At 37.8% G+C, this 16,388-nt stretch overlaps 2 protein-coding genes across 15 annotated transcripts in view; one reads left to right on the forward strand and one right to left on the reverse strand.

Annotated features, from left to right (window-relative positions):
• rmi1 (RMI1, RecQ mediated genome instability 1, homolog (S. cerevisiae)) overlaps window positions 1–16,388 on the forward strand; it is a 29,236-nt gene that overhangs the window by 7,571 nt on the left and 5,277 nt on the right. The window contains exons 1-3 of one of the 5 annotated variants that reach the window (XM_041999123.1): window positions 11,270–11,347; window positions 12,661–12,872; window positions 15,242–15,352. In XM_041999123.1, coding sequence (XP_041855057.1) covers window positions 12,711–12,872; window positions 15,242–15,352 — 273 coding nt within the window. In that variant the 5' untranslated portion in view covers window positions 11,270–11,347; window positions 12,661–12,710. Of the gene's footprint in view, window positions 1–11,269; window positions 11,348–11,864; window positions 12,218–12,660; window positions 12,873–15,241; window positions 15,353–16,388 lie in introns of those variants that run through there. The other 4 variants (XM_041999121.1, XM_041999120.1, XM_041999122.1 and 1 more) reach the window with 4 other exon arrangements.
• hnrnpk (heterogeneous nuclear ribonucleoprotein K) lies at window positions 173–11,812 on the reverse strand. Of its 10 annotated transcripts, none has more exons than XM_041999136.1 (17): window positions 11,726–11,811; window positions 10,685–10,758; window positions 10,400–10,460; window positions 9,937–10,034; window positions 9,561–9,617; window positions 8,550–8,593; window positions 6,990–7,062; window positions 6,616–6,729; window positions 6,199–6,327; window positions 5,673–6,004; window positions 5,324–5,371; window positions 4,425–4,464; window positions 3,615–3,630; window positions 3,171–3,203; window positions 2,925–2,992; window positions 2,275–2,444; window positions 173–1,018 (listed from the first exon to the last, which is right to left on the reverse strand). In XM_041999136.1, exons 3-17 carry the CDS (start codon window positions 10,455–10,457, stop codon window positions 988–990), a joined length of 1,311 nt encoding a protein of 436 aa, XP_041855070.1. In that variant the 5' UTR covers window positions 10,458–10,460; window positions 10,685–10,758; window positions 11,726–11,811; the 3' UTR covers window positions 173–987. The 10 variants fall into 10 exon arrangements, with proteins under 10 accessions (XP_041855070.1, XP_041855069.1, XP_041855066.1 ...); XM_041999135.1 differs by having other exon boundaries at window positions 10,400–10,463; XM_041999132.1 differs by having other exon boundaries at window positions 10,400–10,563.

Below are 16,388 nucleotides of genomic sequence, written 5' to 3' on the forward strand. Positions count from 1 at the left end.
CATTTGGTCACTCTTCCTCTGATAAGATTTGCTGCTTTTGTTCTAAAAAGGAAGGAGTGGCCTTTATTAATCATTTACCCAGAAATCTCCAGCTATACTAAATACTAGAAACTATATTATATTATTGATAAAACAATATAAAGAAAATTGATAACTCATTAAACGTGCAAAGTTCGGTAAAAAGTGGCATCTTTATTTGTCTTACAAGTTGACAAAAGTCCACAGCGTGGGGAGCAACGTGTAGAGCACATGGAATTGCAAGGACAAAATAGAAAAAGTATATCATTTGACAAATCTCCAATAAACTGCCTTAACAAATTTCCAACTTCAGTGTTTGCATTTGTGAAGTTACTCAAACAATTTGGGTTTATTACACAAAATCATCCTTTTATTAGATTATCTTCCATCTGGTGCATACACAACTCCCAACTTAAACATTGTAATATCCAGTCTATAGAGTGAATTTCCCCAGAGCACTTAAAAAACAAAAAAAACAAAAAAACAAAATCATCTTACATTCTGCATGTTGCACAGAGTGGTAGTAGAGTATAACTGTGTGTGAAAAAAGACAAAGCATACCAACCCACACACACTGACATGCGCACACAGGACAGATTCACAGACACAAACACACCTTTAGTCATTTAAAAGAAAAAATAAAACACTAAAAAAAAAAAAAAATAAAGGTTATGTTTATTTTTGTCTGTTGAAGTCCCAGATATTTTGATATACGGTTAGAAAAAAAAGCAAAAAAATCTGATAAACTATTGGTCTACACTTTAAAATGCAGATCTTCTACATTTTCTTTGATGCACAGGAATGTTGGACATTTATTTAATTAAAAAATACAAAAATAAAACTCAAAAAGACACCCACAATCCAGAATAATAGTCTGAAAGGGATGTTTTAGATAGGGGCAGAAAGGTTGAGAGGAGGGATTGGGGGATGGGGTCAATCTGAGTATGCCTTGATTTGCGCTTCCTGGCTCTACAGCAAATGACCCGAGTACTGCTTCACACTGAAATAAAAAAAGAGTGAAAAAAAATTAATACCAGGCATGAAAAGAAAAATGCATTCTACCTCCTGATGTCAGAGTAAATATATGGCTATGCAACTGTGGGAGGATGAATGCTTGGGAAGGAAAATAATGCATAGCGAGAGAAGACAGACAGCAAGTAAAAAGATAGGCAGAAAGGAAGGGGGTGGAGATCTGACAAGTGGCTGAGGAAGAGCAAGAAACATGATGAAAAAGAGAGGTGTGGTTAGTCCTTGTGTCCTAGCAGGAGCAGCAAACTGAAGGAGGAGAGGAAAAGATGGAGGCAGGGTTAGTTACCATGGCAACACAACACTACTGTGAGACAGGGCAACAGGTCTGCAGCTGTATTAGCATTTGGGCAAAGCTCAGATGGCATCAACAAGGAAGTAGTATATTATACGTGCCTACTGGTTGCCAAGGGAGACAGAAGAGGAGGAGCCTGTGCCATTTGGCAGACTGTGATTTGTTGTCGGTAAATCTAACTAAAAACAACAAAATCACTAGTCTTCCACACAGCAGCAGCCAGGGGAAGAATCAATCCACTCCCTGCTTCACAGTGAAACGGCTTTGAGGGCAAATAGATGTTCTTGTATTTCTATAAATTATATTTACCGGACAAACGCAAGTCAAAACAACAGGTCAGGGACTGACCCTCTTGGGGGTGGAAAAAGAAAAGAAAAAAAATAAATAAAAACATAATATGTGGACTTATCAAATTTGCCTACTCCTTCACAGCCATTTCATGTAAGAGGAAGGTATGAACTAGTTGCAGGTTGCATGGGAAAGGAAGTGGGGTTAGTGGAGAAAGACAGCAGCCAACAAAGCTCTGTAACCCAACAAAAACTGGGTTACCTAGTATAAGGATGCATTTTAGAAAAGAAATACAAATGCACAAAATCAACTAAATCTATCATTTGTGATTAAACATGCAGATTTAACTATATTAACCATCCTCAGTAATCGTATCTGCTGTTGTTGTCATTCCACTAAATGGCTACAATTTGTGTGTGGCTTGCATCATGAACAGTACTCTTATTGATGCAACAATCATGAGCTCAGACTAATTAACGTGCCTACAGAGCAATGTTATGAAGGATTGTATAGGGTTCAAAACTAAGACTACAATGAAATGAGCTCAATCACAAATTGAAAAGAATATGGTTTAATACAAATAAAATAAAGAAATTCTATACTCATGAGCTGAAATTCAGTGTAACACAGGCACTGTAAGTACTTGCCTGTTCTGTAGAAGGTACTGGGCGTTTTGGATCTGATCCTGGGTTCCAGTAATGGTAATGATTCGGTCTTCAGAACCTTCCAGGGGTTCATCGATCTTGATAGAGGCCCCAGACTCATGGCGGATCTGTTTGATCCTCTGGCCTCCCTTACCAATGATTGAGCCTGCCAGCTGTTGGAGGGGAAACACAAAGAATCGAAGAAAAAAACCAAAACACATAGATAAATGTTTTGAGCCCTGGACACGCGCATGTGTAACTTTAGGAATGTGGAAGGTAAAGAGCAGATGGATGCAAAACCAGAATAAACCATGACTGACAGACACAAGTAACTATAGATTCTAATATAAAATGAATAAAGTACAAATTCTTTATTGTTTAATAATTTTTGCTAGTGACAACTACATTCTTGTATGTGGAGAACATGTGGAAAACTACTCTACATCTGAAATACTGCCATCTACTTAGTTGCTGCACAGCTAATAGAAAAAAAAAAAAAATATATACACAGAACTAAGAATCATTTAAATGTCAGAGGGATCAGAGTGTAGATACATTGACCATATATGGTGAAGTAAGGTTTTTAATTTGCTATGAGCTTATACTGGGTCAAAAAAACCAAGCTTGTCGTTACATTACTGTCTTTTACTCACATCTTTAGGGATCGTCACTTGTGTGGTGATAACAGGGCCACCCATGTCATTATAGGAGCCACGTCCACCTGATAGCAAGAGGGAAAGTAAAGGGGAAAAGAAAAGCAGACATGCCAGGACAATGAAGTGCAGAAATAGTGGGAACATATTAGGATCACTCAATATCTGTATATTGGTGTAAACAATATCTAATATGGCTCTGCAATCTTATAAATGTATTGATTAAATCCAAGTGTATAGACATACCTGATGGGTAGCTATCCCAGGAGGAACTGTTGTCTGAGCAGGATAAAAAAACAAACAAACAAAAAACAAAAAACGCTGACTTAACAATTACTAAGGCTATTTTTTTCTGTCACACTTGTAAACATTATCCACCTTAATGCTAAACTCAAACAAATGACTGGTTATTTGTGTCAAAAACAGCAAATGATGCTGCATGCCATGCTCAACATTTCTTATAAGCTATAATTTAAGCAAAGCATGACCACAAGTTTTAATAAAGAGCACAATATTGTTTAACCAATAGTCCACCAAATTCATTTTAGATGCAATGTCCATTTAGCCAAATTACAGATATTTTTTTTTTCTACCCTTATGCCATGTTTGAAAGGAGGCCTATATTCTCCAGCACACTAACATTCTTGTAACCACATCCTTATGTCAGAGAAAACAAGGCTAAGCACTTACCATATCCACCGCCACTCTGCAAAAAACAAAAAGAAACAAACAAGTGTTAAAGACAATACAACCCATTCCTGTAATTCTTCTAGAGATTCCACCAAAACGGATACAGGATTGTCAGCATGAACATATTGGTAATGCAGCAGCCTCGTCCATGGAGTAGACCCAACTAAAAGCCACCCAGTTTTCATCCAAAAGACATGCTCCTCCTTCTTCCCTCCCTCCATCCCCCCTCTTCCGCCTCTCCTTGCATCTCCATCAGCCCCCATTTTCAGCTGCTGCTGTCACCAGGGCAACAAGCGATTCAAAAAGCTGTTGCTGAGCAACGGAAGGCAGTATCCTGCCAGGGCTGAGAGCGGGAGAGAGAAAGAGGCAGAAAGAGACCTTCCAGTCTGTCAACAAAGAGTTATTACTGCTTAGCAACCAACCATGGCCACCCCCACCCTCCCCACCCCCAACATCCTCTCTCTCTCTTTGCAGGAAAAACAAGCTGGCCATGAAAAGTACACAGTAAGAGGGCAATTATAGCTGATTATTATGGGGGGTCTTTGGCTGTAGTGACCATGGTCATTTGGTGGGATGGCTTACACCATGCAAAAACTGGATTGGATCCATGGCCAGGACTCAGATGAGTGTGTGTACACAATAGGCTCAAGCGATTGGCTAAGGTACTTCCAGTAAATCACAATTGTCATCACAGGACAATGGACAATCACAGCACATTGTCTAGTGCAACCAGCATGCTAGACTGAGGATGCTTGCACCTAATTAGATGCTACTACAAGAGCTGCATGAATTTAGCAAGGGGTCACTAACCATGTTATCGCTATAGCGATCTGGTCTGCCTCTTCTGTCACTGGAGAAGGGAAGGAGAAAGAGACAGGCAGAGAAAAAGAAATGTGGGTTGGGGTTGAAAGAAATAGAAAATGTTTAGGGAAAAAAAATTGCTTGACAACATTCCAAAGAAAAATTCTGGTCTAGGTCAAACTGCACACACACGCTGAGTTAGATTACAGTATAAACACATTTCCTCTCAACCATCTTCCCACACAGTAACAGGAACAGCTCTGACAGTGTTATGGTGAGAGGAGTGACAGGTGGTGGTGATGCTGATCAGAGCCAGAGCTGCTGGTCCCCCCCACCCACCCTTCCTCCCTGAACTCAAATAATGGATAAATTAAAAAAAATGGGTTTGGATCTATTCTTTAATTTTTGTGTTCCTGGAGAACATACATGCACAGATGATGTTAATATGTCCAACTACAATGTCAACTCCACCCAGCATGACTCACTTCCTTTATTGCAGCATTTCTCTATTGTCATGTTGTACTAATTTAGCATATTTGTCATTAGTGAGCAGGTGATTTGCAGAGTTCTATAACCTTTCTACAGTGTGCAACAGTTGGCAGTAGTAATGAAAGGAAATCGGAAATACCTCAACGCTTACTATATTTATTTACTGGCAAATTCATTTGTCACACTTGTGAGTAGAAATTATGGTCAACACCTGTCAGCATTAGTAAACTACTTACAAAGACCAATGGATGAAATGCTGCTTAACAAGAAACACCACCTAATGGTAATTAACAAGCAGTGGTTGTCACAGCATGTCTAAATATTCAGTGAAAAGCGCAGACAATACAGAACAAAAATAAATCAGAGGGTGAAAATATACCTGTTAAGATTAGTTGGGAGGTTTGGGAAGAGAAACTTACTTTGACCTTTCATCTGAGCCGCGGTACGAGTCATAGTAACGATCATCTCTGTGGGCAAGATGGAGATGGGGAAAAACAAACAAACAAAAAAAAAAAAAAAAACACACACACAAATAGAACCAGACATACGCTGATGAGAACACACACTTAATGAGGTGATAAGCATGAATTCCACTTTTCTCTGGCTTTTGTGCAAAATACAAATCACAATTTATAAAATGCAAAACGACATACAGAAGCAGTTCATTTTTAAAAAGCATATTCTTATTACTGGAAAAAGAAAAAAAAAAAAGCAGGAGGAAATAAAAAAAGACACACAAACTTTGCATTGTGTATACTCATCACTTACCCGCCTCTGTGTGGGTGACCCATAGGCATGCTGCGTGGACGACCACTGCCCCTACCAACACGACTGGGGTGGGGTGGAGGAGGACCTCGACGGGGGCTCATTTCATCATAGTCACGGCGGGAAGGTGGAGGTGGTCCTCGTCCCCCTCTGCTGGAGGGCATTCGGTCATAACCACGGTCACCACCACTCGATCTGCCTCCTCTCATGGGAAAGCCTCCCATGAGTCTGCGGCCACCACCTCTCTCCTCAAACATCATGGTAAAACCACCATATTCATACGTTTCATCGTAGAAATTGGGGTCATAGGGCTGAGTGCGGCCTTTTATAGGTGCCTAAAAAGTAACAAATTTCAAAACACCAAAGAGTAAATCACATAAAACGGATGCTTTTCAAATAACCAAAAAAAAAAACAACAAACAAACCCAGAAAGACTAAGTTAAATTAAATCCTTTTTATGGGAAATCCTCTATTTATGAAATCAGGATAACCACAAAATGGGCTTATAAATAGTATAAAATGTTCTTACTTCAGAGATCAGCTCCAGCATAGTCTTGATACACTCAACCACCCTCTCTGTTTTACCACCAACCAGCACTACACGGTCGGTCGATTGGGGACAACACTCCTGAAACAACTTGATGCTAGTCTTTGTGTTCTGGAGACAAAAAACGGCACAGAAAAAAATAAGTTACTAGATGATATGGGAGCTTTACTTATAGAAAAACTAAGGGCAATTCACTCATGAAATCACACTTTTACTGTGAATGACACTGCACACTTGAAGTATACAGATTGCAAAGAGAAATGTTGGGTTGATATGAAAACAGAAGAGTAACTGCTAACAGTGGAAGACAGTGGAAATGCATGTTACTGTACGTTAATTTAACTGCAAAAGAACAAAACAAATCTAAAAAAACATTCATTTGAACTAATATGAACAGACCTCACGGAGCTCCTTGATCTTTGCTCCCTTCACCCCGATGATTGAGCCAGCCAGGCTCTGGTGAATCAGCAGACGCAGCTCACAGTCAAAATCCATACCATTATATTGCTGGTACTATAGGGAACAGGAAAATTCAAACCACAAAACAAATTATATCACAGCAACAAGTAAACCTCTGCTCAGAAAACAAGTGGGATTCAACCAAGTTCAATGTATGCAAAACACTCATTTGCAAGATATACCCCCTATTAAACAATGAGTGCACAAAATAAGAGCAGTAAATTTCAATTGAAGGCATCTCTGCAACTCAACACTACAAACAAAAGATAATGAGTGATACAAATTCAGAGAAGCTAATAACTTCAAGTACTCACCTCTTCTAATGTTGGGATAATCTTGAGCAGGATTTCTCCAACAGTCTCTATGTCTGCACTGATGCTCAGGATTCTTCATATTTTATTAACCGATCAAAACACAGGGAGAGCGGGGTTGGGGTGCCAGCAGTGCATCCCAGGGGGAAGGGAACATCATTTTAGTTTATAGAATTTAATTTTTATTAAAACCAATAAAATACTGTGAACCTTGTAATAAACTTAGATTATATAGCAAAATTAATTGTTGGGGTTGTGCATAATCTAAAATGTATTTCCTAAATAGGTGATAATTTACATGGAAATAGGTAAAAAGCTGACACCAAAACAGTACAAAGAAAAGAAAACTCTCCATCCAGAGAAAAGAAGTGAGAGACTAAATTAAAAAAAGACCCAAAAGAAAATAAACTGCATTTGGTGACCACTGAGGGAGCAAGACAGGGAGGGTAAAGACAAGAGAATTTGGCAGAAATACGCACCAACAGTGCCAGAGAGGATTCTAATATCTACGAGCATAATTTGGTGGATGCATACCACAAAGACTGACTACAACAACCCCCAAATATGGGTGCAAACAAAACAGGGAAAGATGAAGAATGAATAAAACCATTCTTATCCCCTCACACCAATCACTTCCAAGTTGTTCTGTCTTAATATGCTATCTTGGACAGTGATTTTAAATTTTAAAATTTATTTAAATATTGCTGTCTGCAACCACCTATTGACAAAATGTAATGAATTTTCTGATAAGGACAACTTAAGCAGTGTTTACATGGAAGCGACATGGTAGGGAAAGTCGCAGTGCAGATCATACCACAGTCAAAATTAAGCCTGCCACCACTGGAGCTGATGATTTTACAGAGGATAGGGGAAACCAATAAACGTAAAAAAACAAATAATGAAGAGATGAATAGAACAGAAATAAATCAATTTACTTAAAAAAAACAAAAAAAAACCTCCATCAATCAATCAAGTTCAGGTGAAGCTGGAATCTTAGCTTGCCTTTTACGTTTAATACTAAACTGACAAACTGACTATCAGTATAAGGAGGACATAAGAAAAGAACGGGATGAGGCAAGAAGAAAGTGATGTTCTAAAACTAACTGGGGGAAGGAAAAAAAAAACAAAACATTTATTCGCTCTTGGGGTGGGGAGAAGTGAAAATGCAGAAGATAGAAGGACAGATGATCATCAGTTGGAAAAAACAAAACAAGCAAAAAAATAAAATAAAATAAAATAAAACACATGAACATACTGCAGAGATTACAGCAAAGATTTTTTAAAGACAGTAACAGACTGCAGAAAAACCCTGATAACACCAGCCTAAGTTTCAATGCTGACGTTACTTCAAAAATGGCATAGAGAGGATGTTCACATGGCTTTTACAGGATCAACAGGCAGATTCGGACATAAACGCATTTTGACTAAAGCTAATTTACTTTTTGAAAAAGGTAGGTCTAAATACAGTGACTTGACAGAGGCAGGATTAATATTTAATATTCATTTCTTCTTGTTTGTTTGACCTGTAGTCAGGCAGTGAGAGGGAGGAGCTTAGGGACATACCGCTCAGGCCCACTGCTGTCTGGGACTGACACACTGGCATTGTACTGGGCGCGGCATGGGCAGGGGCCAGGGCCATTCGAGCACAGATGTCAATCAAGTAAGGCGCCCATTTAGGGACAGGGCACGATTATGGGCGGGGCCAACCAGGGTGTCAGGTGGGCGGGCGCAGGAGGGGCCATCCAGAACATGGGCAACAGAGGAGGAAGTGGGCAAAAAAGTAAAGAGTAAAATAATAAACAAGGGAGAGGGAAGAGGAATACATTTTTAATATACAGGCTCTACACTTAAAATGTGACTTTAATTTGATTCTCTCAGAGATTGGTTTGTCAAAGAGAGAAAAGGAGAAACGGTGACATTGGAAAATGGGTAATGGCATATTAAGAACATGAAGAGCTCAATGTTGGGGAATAAACCAGAGACAGTGAGAAAAGGGGGAAAACAAACTGTGGAGCACTAGAGAAAAAGGCAATGACATTGAATGAATTAATAATTGGCCATTTTGCTAGAACATAAAAAAACATATTAGCTTGTGCTACAGGTGACCTCACGATCTCTGAACTGTACCAATAATTTGTAATTAACAAGAGCATTAGTGTCTTTGCTAAAGCTGTGTTACAATAAATAATCATTATGGAGAAAGAATTGGACATGAAATTAGGCTTTTGTGCCTAAGGCAAGTTGAGCTGATACAATAACATAATGTTGATTGGACACAAAAAGAAGATCAAAACCAACCCCAAGGGGTACTGTCAGAAAATCTCATGATCAGAGAGCTGAAAGTCCAGACATCAGCTGACCACACCCTTTGTTAACGCTGATAAAAAAAAAACAAAAATACTATAGGTTTTCATTTTTTATCAATTTCATATGGAAAAAATAATACTCCTGTCCTATAAAAGAAGCTGTGTCTTAAGAGGCCAGTGAAGATAGAGGGAAAAAAAAGAATAAATAAAATTAAAAAAAAAAAGAATCAGAACACAGATCCAAGGTGTATAAAGTAGATCTACTCACATCTGTACGAAGGGCTTTGATGTTTTTTCCACCTTTGCCAATTACAGCCCCTGCATTCTGCAACACAAAGAATACTTAAACTGAACACGGAAAGAAAGTAATAAATTTGAAATGTGGTTTTAACAAAATTATACAAGATTTCTAATATATAGGTTAATATGCAGAAAAACACTACGGTTGTACAAATACAAATAATAAAGCCTGGACATCAATTATTCCAAGGGCAGAAAGGTGATCAAAAAAAGATTTTTGCAGGAAAAAAAAGGGGCACTAAGAAATTGGCAGTCCAACTGTCAGTGTCAAAGAGTGAGACAAAATGACAAATAATGACATAGGGGTTCAACATGAAATGTCACATGAAAAGGGGTTGATTTACTTTGCTCTGCAGGAGAACGCGGAGCTCAACCATCTCATCCGAGTTCCTGGAGCGTTTGAATGATTTTTGCTCATCTGCATCCTCAGCAGGGCGCTTACCTGGCAAGAGGAGATAAAAACACATCCGAACAGCTCAACTCAAAGAGCTTTCAACAAGATGGAATAAGAAAAAAAATAAATAAAAAAAAAAAAAGACTACCAAAAACAGTGAATTGCAAAATCACAAGTCTCCTATTTCCAAGCCCTTTTTAAATAATACAAACAGATATTGTCCCATTTTAAGAACTACAAAATAATTAATTTTAATGTTAACAAAATACATTAATTTAATTTTGGATGAGAACAGTGAACATGTTACACACATTTAACAGTAACTAAGGGATGTACCAATTAAAAGAATCAGTGCTAACATCACTCATATGCAATCACGCCAACAGTATTACACACTGTACTTATGTTCATACCATTAGTTTCTGTGTTGCTGAATGAAGTCTCTTCTTGCTGGTCAATTTCTGTATCCATGGTCTTCTGACAGAGAAATAGAAGTAGTGAGCACCTTGATGCAGGATACAGGTGGCAGGAACAGGGAAAAACAAGCAGAAAAGCAGCCCCTTTGACCTGTTGTCGTCTGCTGCCATATCAAGAATCAATGAAAAATTAAAATCAGATTATTTCAGTTGTATGATGGAGATTTGTCTTTTAAAGAATCAGGGATTAAACTAAGAAACTGATACACACCCGAGACTCACCGTTATTTATTACAGGGACAAGGGCGTGTTGATAGGCGGATCTAAAAGGAAAAGGACCAAACAGCTCAGGCAACCTGTTGGGGAGGGAGATGATAGTTTGAATGCTGAACTGAAGTCAAAAGTGTTTGGTGACAGCAAAGTTAGAAACGAACATATCACGATTGTTTGATATTATTTTTAACTGTTAACCTGTGTGTGTGTAACAATACAGGTCAAACCAGGCTTATGATCAACAAGCGACGACTACTGTTGTATAACAGGATACACACTTTAGTGTTATCGGCTACCAAAACGAAACATTTGTAGTATTGTTTGGCCACTGTGCAACCATCACGGTTCAGAAATCAAAAGATGAACTTATCAATGGCGACTGAATGATGTTAGATGACGGAAAAATCTAAACGTGAATTACTTCCATGTTAATGAAAGAATTTGCCAAATTTCTTCAGAACAGTGTAATTAAAAAACAGAAATAGATACATTTAGTTGTTAAATTATACGAGTAAATTGAAAGCCGATTAGTTCGAATGATGCGAATAACCACTACTTACAACTACGGTTAACGTTAGTTAACCTTAGCCACCAGAGACGCTAATTAGCACGAATGGTAGTGCGTTAGCTTCGAGCTTTGGAAAAAATGTTTAATTTAAATGTTCAACTAAGGTCAGTCGTACATTTCCAAAAGGCCAAATATGTTTTATATTACATCAGTTCTTGTTATACATTACTGATCAAACGCGAACTACAGGAAAAAAACAATGTAACTCGGTTAAAACGAACGCAAAATCTAGCTATTCAAGCTAGCAGCTAGCTACTTTCGCCATGTTGCCATAATTGTAATTCAACACAAATGGTGCTAGCTAGGCCAGCCAGTTAAGTATCGTTGCAGCGGCCATAAAATAATCATGAATCATTGAATGATCATCCTTCTTAACTAACATCAAAGACGTGTTTATCTATTTTAGCTATATTAGTGCATTGAAATTACATTAGTTAACTAATTGTGGCACAAAAAGGGAAAATACAGTTAAAAACACAAACCCGCAGTGCAATGCTTCTCTCGTCCCCTTCCTTCTCTACCGAACGTGGAAACAGTAGGCTCAATTGACTGTGCATTCATTGGCTGAACTGAAAGCAAATCAAATACGTTACAATTACAATTGGTTAAGGTGAATGTCGATCACACAACATGAGGCGTTTCCCATGTGACATGATACGCCCTCTTACCGGATGCGGATACGTACTTTAGTGGCATTTCGAGTTATTCCTGTTGGGAAGGTATGAGCTGCAAATATAATGTAAATATTTTCTAAACAAATTGCAAATTAGCTTTGTTAAGGTTAAGACCTTGTTGTATATTTAAGAGCTGGTCATGCTGCATTGACACAAAGCAAAGGTGTCATAGCCCCGCTGTTGCTAATTGGTTATGTCGGGCCAGTCAACTTTGGCGCCTTTGCTACTTCCCACAATACTTCATGATTCAAGAGGCTGTTTCAGTGCTGTTCCGGTAATGTTTACTAAAACACTTATTTGGTAGTAAACACATTTGTTTTTTCAACAGTCACAAATCAAATGCCATCACTGCTCTCTTTTCACTAAGTCTCATTTTTATCCTTTTCTACAGTATCTATTCACGATAATCTCTACATACACTTAGCCACACTGATGTTGATACACCTTTACACAGACCTTTACTCAGCCACCACTGTTTAATCCAATATTTAGTACCCGCTGAATTAAACTGAAATGAATTAAAGTAAACATAGCATTTGGATTTGTATGCAGCATATTCAACAGAGTAAAATTAGGTAATTATCTGGCTGTTGCAAAGCTTTTAAAACATGTTTCAAACGTAGTGCATTGCACTTGTATAATGGAGGAAAAATACTTGTTAGCCTAATTGATTAAATCAAGAACTTGACTGCAGCTTCTGGGAGAACTACCAACATAAAGAGTCGTGTCCCTGTATCCATTAGTTGTGAAGACAATCCATGAAAGCGGCGTACGTCTAATATACTGGAGAAGAATGGCCCCAGAGACTCACTCAGTGGTACGTGCTGCCCAGGCCTGGCTGCTGTCGTCCTGGCATGTACAGGTGCCTTTTGCCTGGCTAGACGCCTGTGTAGACTGGCTTCAAGCAGAGGCAGGAGGAGCAGCTCGTCTGCCACAGCAGCAAATTAATCAACAGGTTGGTGGATTGTCTAACTTAATGTGAATTAATGTTAACTTAAAATCCATTTTGAAACTGTTTCTGAGTGGTTCATAATCTTTGATTGTAGATGGAGATTCTACAGTTATACAAGTTGTCTCACTTGGAGGTCATCCACTTTTTCTCAGATGACTCACATTGGTCTTACGATTAAAGGCTGTTGTTGTGTGTAGATAGTCTTGTTTCTTTCCCTTGATGATCTCTCTTTAAACGTATCTGTCTCCACTATTGTTTCAGTGTTTTCTTTGAGCTTTTTGCCATTATGGCTGTTGGGATTCATGATGTGCTCTCCACTCAAGTGTAGAGCTGTGTCAGTTAATGAATTAGATGAGAAAAAAGATTATAACTTTTTTATGTTAGGCCAATAAAACAAACAAAAATGTCAAACTGTTGATGGTTTCAGTTTTGAATTAAAGTGCTTTTAAAAAAAAAGGACTACATTTAAAAGGGAAAAAACTTAAAGATGGATAGAGATGTGGACATGATTTCTAAATAAAGTCTAATTGTAAATAAGTAAAGTAAAGTTGACAAAATGCAAAAGAGGAAAAGTGGAAGTAAAACTTCTGAACAGTCTACAGCATGCACAAGATAACTCCATAAGAAATAGCATACCAAAGCAGTTTGTTTTTATGAATCTGAACTTTTTTGCAAACACAGTAAAAACAAGAAACCAGATTACGTGTTTCTACCAGGGAAGGGATGAAAATGGACTGATTGTAGTTAATGACAACCAGAGGACCATTGAGCAAGCAATGTGAAAGCTTCACCCAAACTCAGAAAGGGAGAATCAAATTAAACACACTGTCACGCTTCGTAGCAGAGATACACCGTCCCATCTTGAAGGTACTTTATTGACACAGCAATCCTAAAAATCTACATTGAACTACAAACGTGATGTGATGTGTGCCACATATGCCATCATGAATGAAAATTTTATTGCAGATGATTGGCAGATAGCTTCTTTTGTTCTCTTAACCTTAGTGACTATATTATTGTATTTCTCATTGCATATAGCAGGAAGATGTTGGTGATAAGTCTTTGTGTTTGTGACTCAGAATATATTGAGGTGTATTGTTACAGATATATCATCATCACCAACAAATGTTTTAGATGTGTATTTTTTTTGCTGTGAAATACCTCTGATGCTTTCCTCACCATTTTTTAAAGTGAGCACCACTTGAAAACTACAACTAAGATGCAGCTGCATGTGGTTGAGGCCACAGCTGAGGTGCACGTTTTGATTAAAGAATTAATGTGAAATTAATTAAACTAAATAAATGAATCAAAAATACTTATTGTCCCCTGAGGAAACAGTTTAATGGGTTACCGCCCTCACTTGTATACATTTTTCTAATGAGTTTGTTAATACAGTCAATTGCTTTAAACCTTCTTTAACACAACACAATGTTTATTCTTCGAATTATAGTAAAAAACAAAAAAATCCCTGGTCTAGGCACTTGTCATGTTTGCTTAAAATATAAAATAAATTAAGTGAAAAACACAAAACTCATTCTTAAATCATTTACAAATCAACAGTTCAGTTTTAGTTGATTTTTAAGTAGTAGATGGTATCCATTATTTTACTGCCCAGTGATGCAACAAACAGCCAAATTATTGTGTACCTCTGTTACTACTCCTGCTAAGAACAACAACATCATGGTGTAATGGGGTAATGAACAGAAAAGTGAAAGATTGAAAGAGTAAAAGTAGACCTCCTGGTCTGAAAAACCCAGGTTTCTGTTACAACATGTTTATATCAAGGAAGTATCTCAGTGTAAACAGCATGTATCCATCGTGCCTGGTGTCAGCTGTACCAGCTGGTGGTGGCGTCATGTGGGGTATGTTTTCCTTCACTGACGCATGTTTTATACGCCACAGTGTACTGAAATATTGCTGCTGAACAGCTGTGTCCCTCCACTGCCAAAGTCTATATATCTTTTTTTTCTTTTTTCAAATAGATCTTCATGAAAGGCTTTGCTTCATTTTTCAGGCCAACATGGTCCTTCGATCTCAGTCCTAAAGAGCCCTTTTTAAATGATGTAAATAAGTTTGTACATAGCATTGAATCAGCAGCAACTCAATGACACTAATGAGTCACTGTGTCTCAACAACCCTCTGACATTTCTGCTTTTGTAGAATTTTTTATCTTTTTTTTATTTACTAATTTAAACTTTACTAATAGCACCAGTGGATCTGTCTCAGGGTTGAAACATATTTATAATCAGATGGTCATTCATGTCTGAAGGTAAGCAAAAAGTGGTATGAGCCCAATTAAACTTGCTCCCAGTGACATAATTAATAACTGGTGTTATGATTCTCACAACTCTTTGTATTGCATGAACTTATAGGTGTTGGACCAGTGGCTCTTAACAGACTTGAGAGACCTGGACCATCCTGTTCTCCCTGAGGGGTTGGCTCAGGCTCAGAAGACAGAACTAAGTGGTACCTTCTGTGTGCAGGTACTTGCTTTTGGATTATTGTTTTTTATGCATTTTTCCCCTCTTGTTCCTGATTACATTTTCAGTTTGGAAAATAGCAGCTTTTTGTACGAAGTACTAAAAGAAAAAAAGCAAAACATTAAGGCTGCAATTATGTGGTTCCTAACTCTAACTCCTAACACTCGATTCTAACTCCAGAAATGCCACAGACCTTCATATTAAAATACTCAAATTCAGAGCAGAAATAAACATGTTTACATCAAACTACAAAAATAGATACGATCATTACAGCTAATTTGAACTTAATTTAAACAAAGCCATGCTTTATTATGACCATAGTTGCTTTGACTGTTGGATATTCAGTGGGTGTGAATAATGTTCTTAGGTTCTGACTTAGATTCATCCTGTGGTTTAATGTTGAACCAGGGGATACAAACAGTAGTGAACAGCAAACGAAAGGGCGATGATATGGTGGCAGCCTCTGTCTTTTAAATACAGTTTATGTTCTCACCAATAAACGTTATGCTGGGGACTAACAACACAGGTGAGAAGGAGGTGAAATGCAAATGCACATGAGCAAAATCATACAAAAGCACATGACATATTCCACTTTCAACAAACAAGTTGCTGGAATGTTTTTATTTAATGGAGCTTTTAGAAATGAATGAATGAAATGAAAAATACTTTAGAAATCCTGAAGGGAAATTGCAAATATATTTTTTGGTGTCCTTTTAAAATGAGTGAGTGCACTGTTACCTGTTCAAGCATTTAAATATTGAGTTTTTTCTCAATGTCATACTGATAGCTATGTCTTATTCCATGACATGATAATTATGCTTGTGTGCAGTACAGAAAGTCACACAGCCTGCTGGTGAAGCAAAAATAGAGCTGCTGTGAGATTCAAGAAGAAATGTGATTGGTGTAGTCTGAAGCTATATTATAATATAGCACCACTGGGTTCCAGTTTTCCAAGATGGTAATTGGAAACCCAGCTGGAAACCTTTGAGACAAATTGTTAGTTAAGTATAGCAAACCACAATACATTTCTGTCACTGTA

This window comes from Melanotaenia boesemani, chromosome 11, assembly GCF_017639745.1.
Source record: "Melanotaenia boesemani isolate fMelBoe1 chromosome 11, fMelBoe1.pri, whole genome shotgun sequence".
Classification (NCBI taxonomy): domain Eukaryota; kingdom Metazoa; phylum Chordata; class Actinopteri; order Atheriniformes; family Melanotaeniidae; genus Melanotaenia; species Melanotaenia boesemani.

Coding starts and splice junctions, on each gene's coding strand:
- hnrnpk (XM_041999136.1), bottom strand. CDS start 10,457: ATGGATACAGAAATTGACCAGCAAGAAGAGACTTCATTCAGCAACACA. Junction 10,035..10,399: donor CAGCAACACAGAAACTAATG/GTATGAACATAA, acceptor TCCTCTTGCCAG/GTAAGCGCCCTGCTGAGGAT. Junction 5,372..5,672: donor GGTCACCCACACAGAGGCGG/GTAAGTGATGAG, acceptor TCTTGCCCACAG/AGATGATCGTTACTATGACT.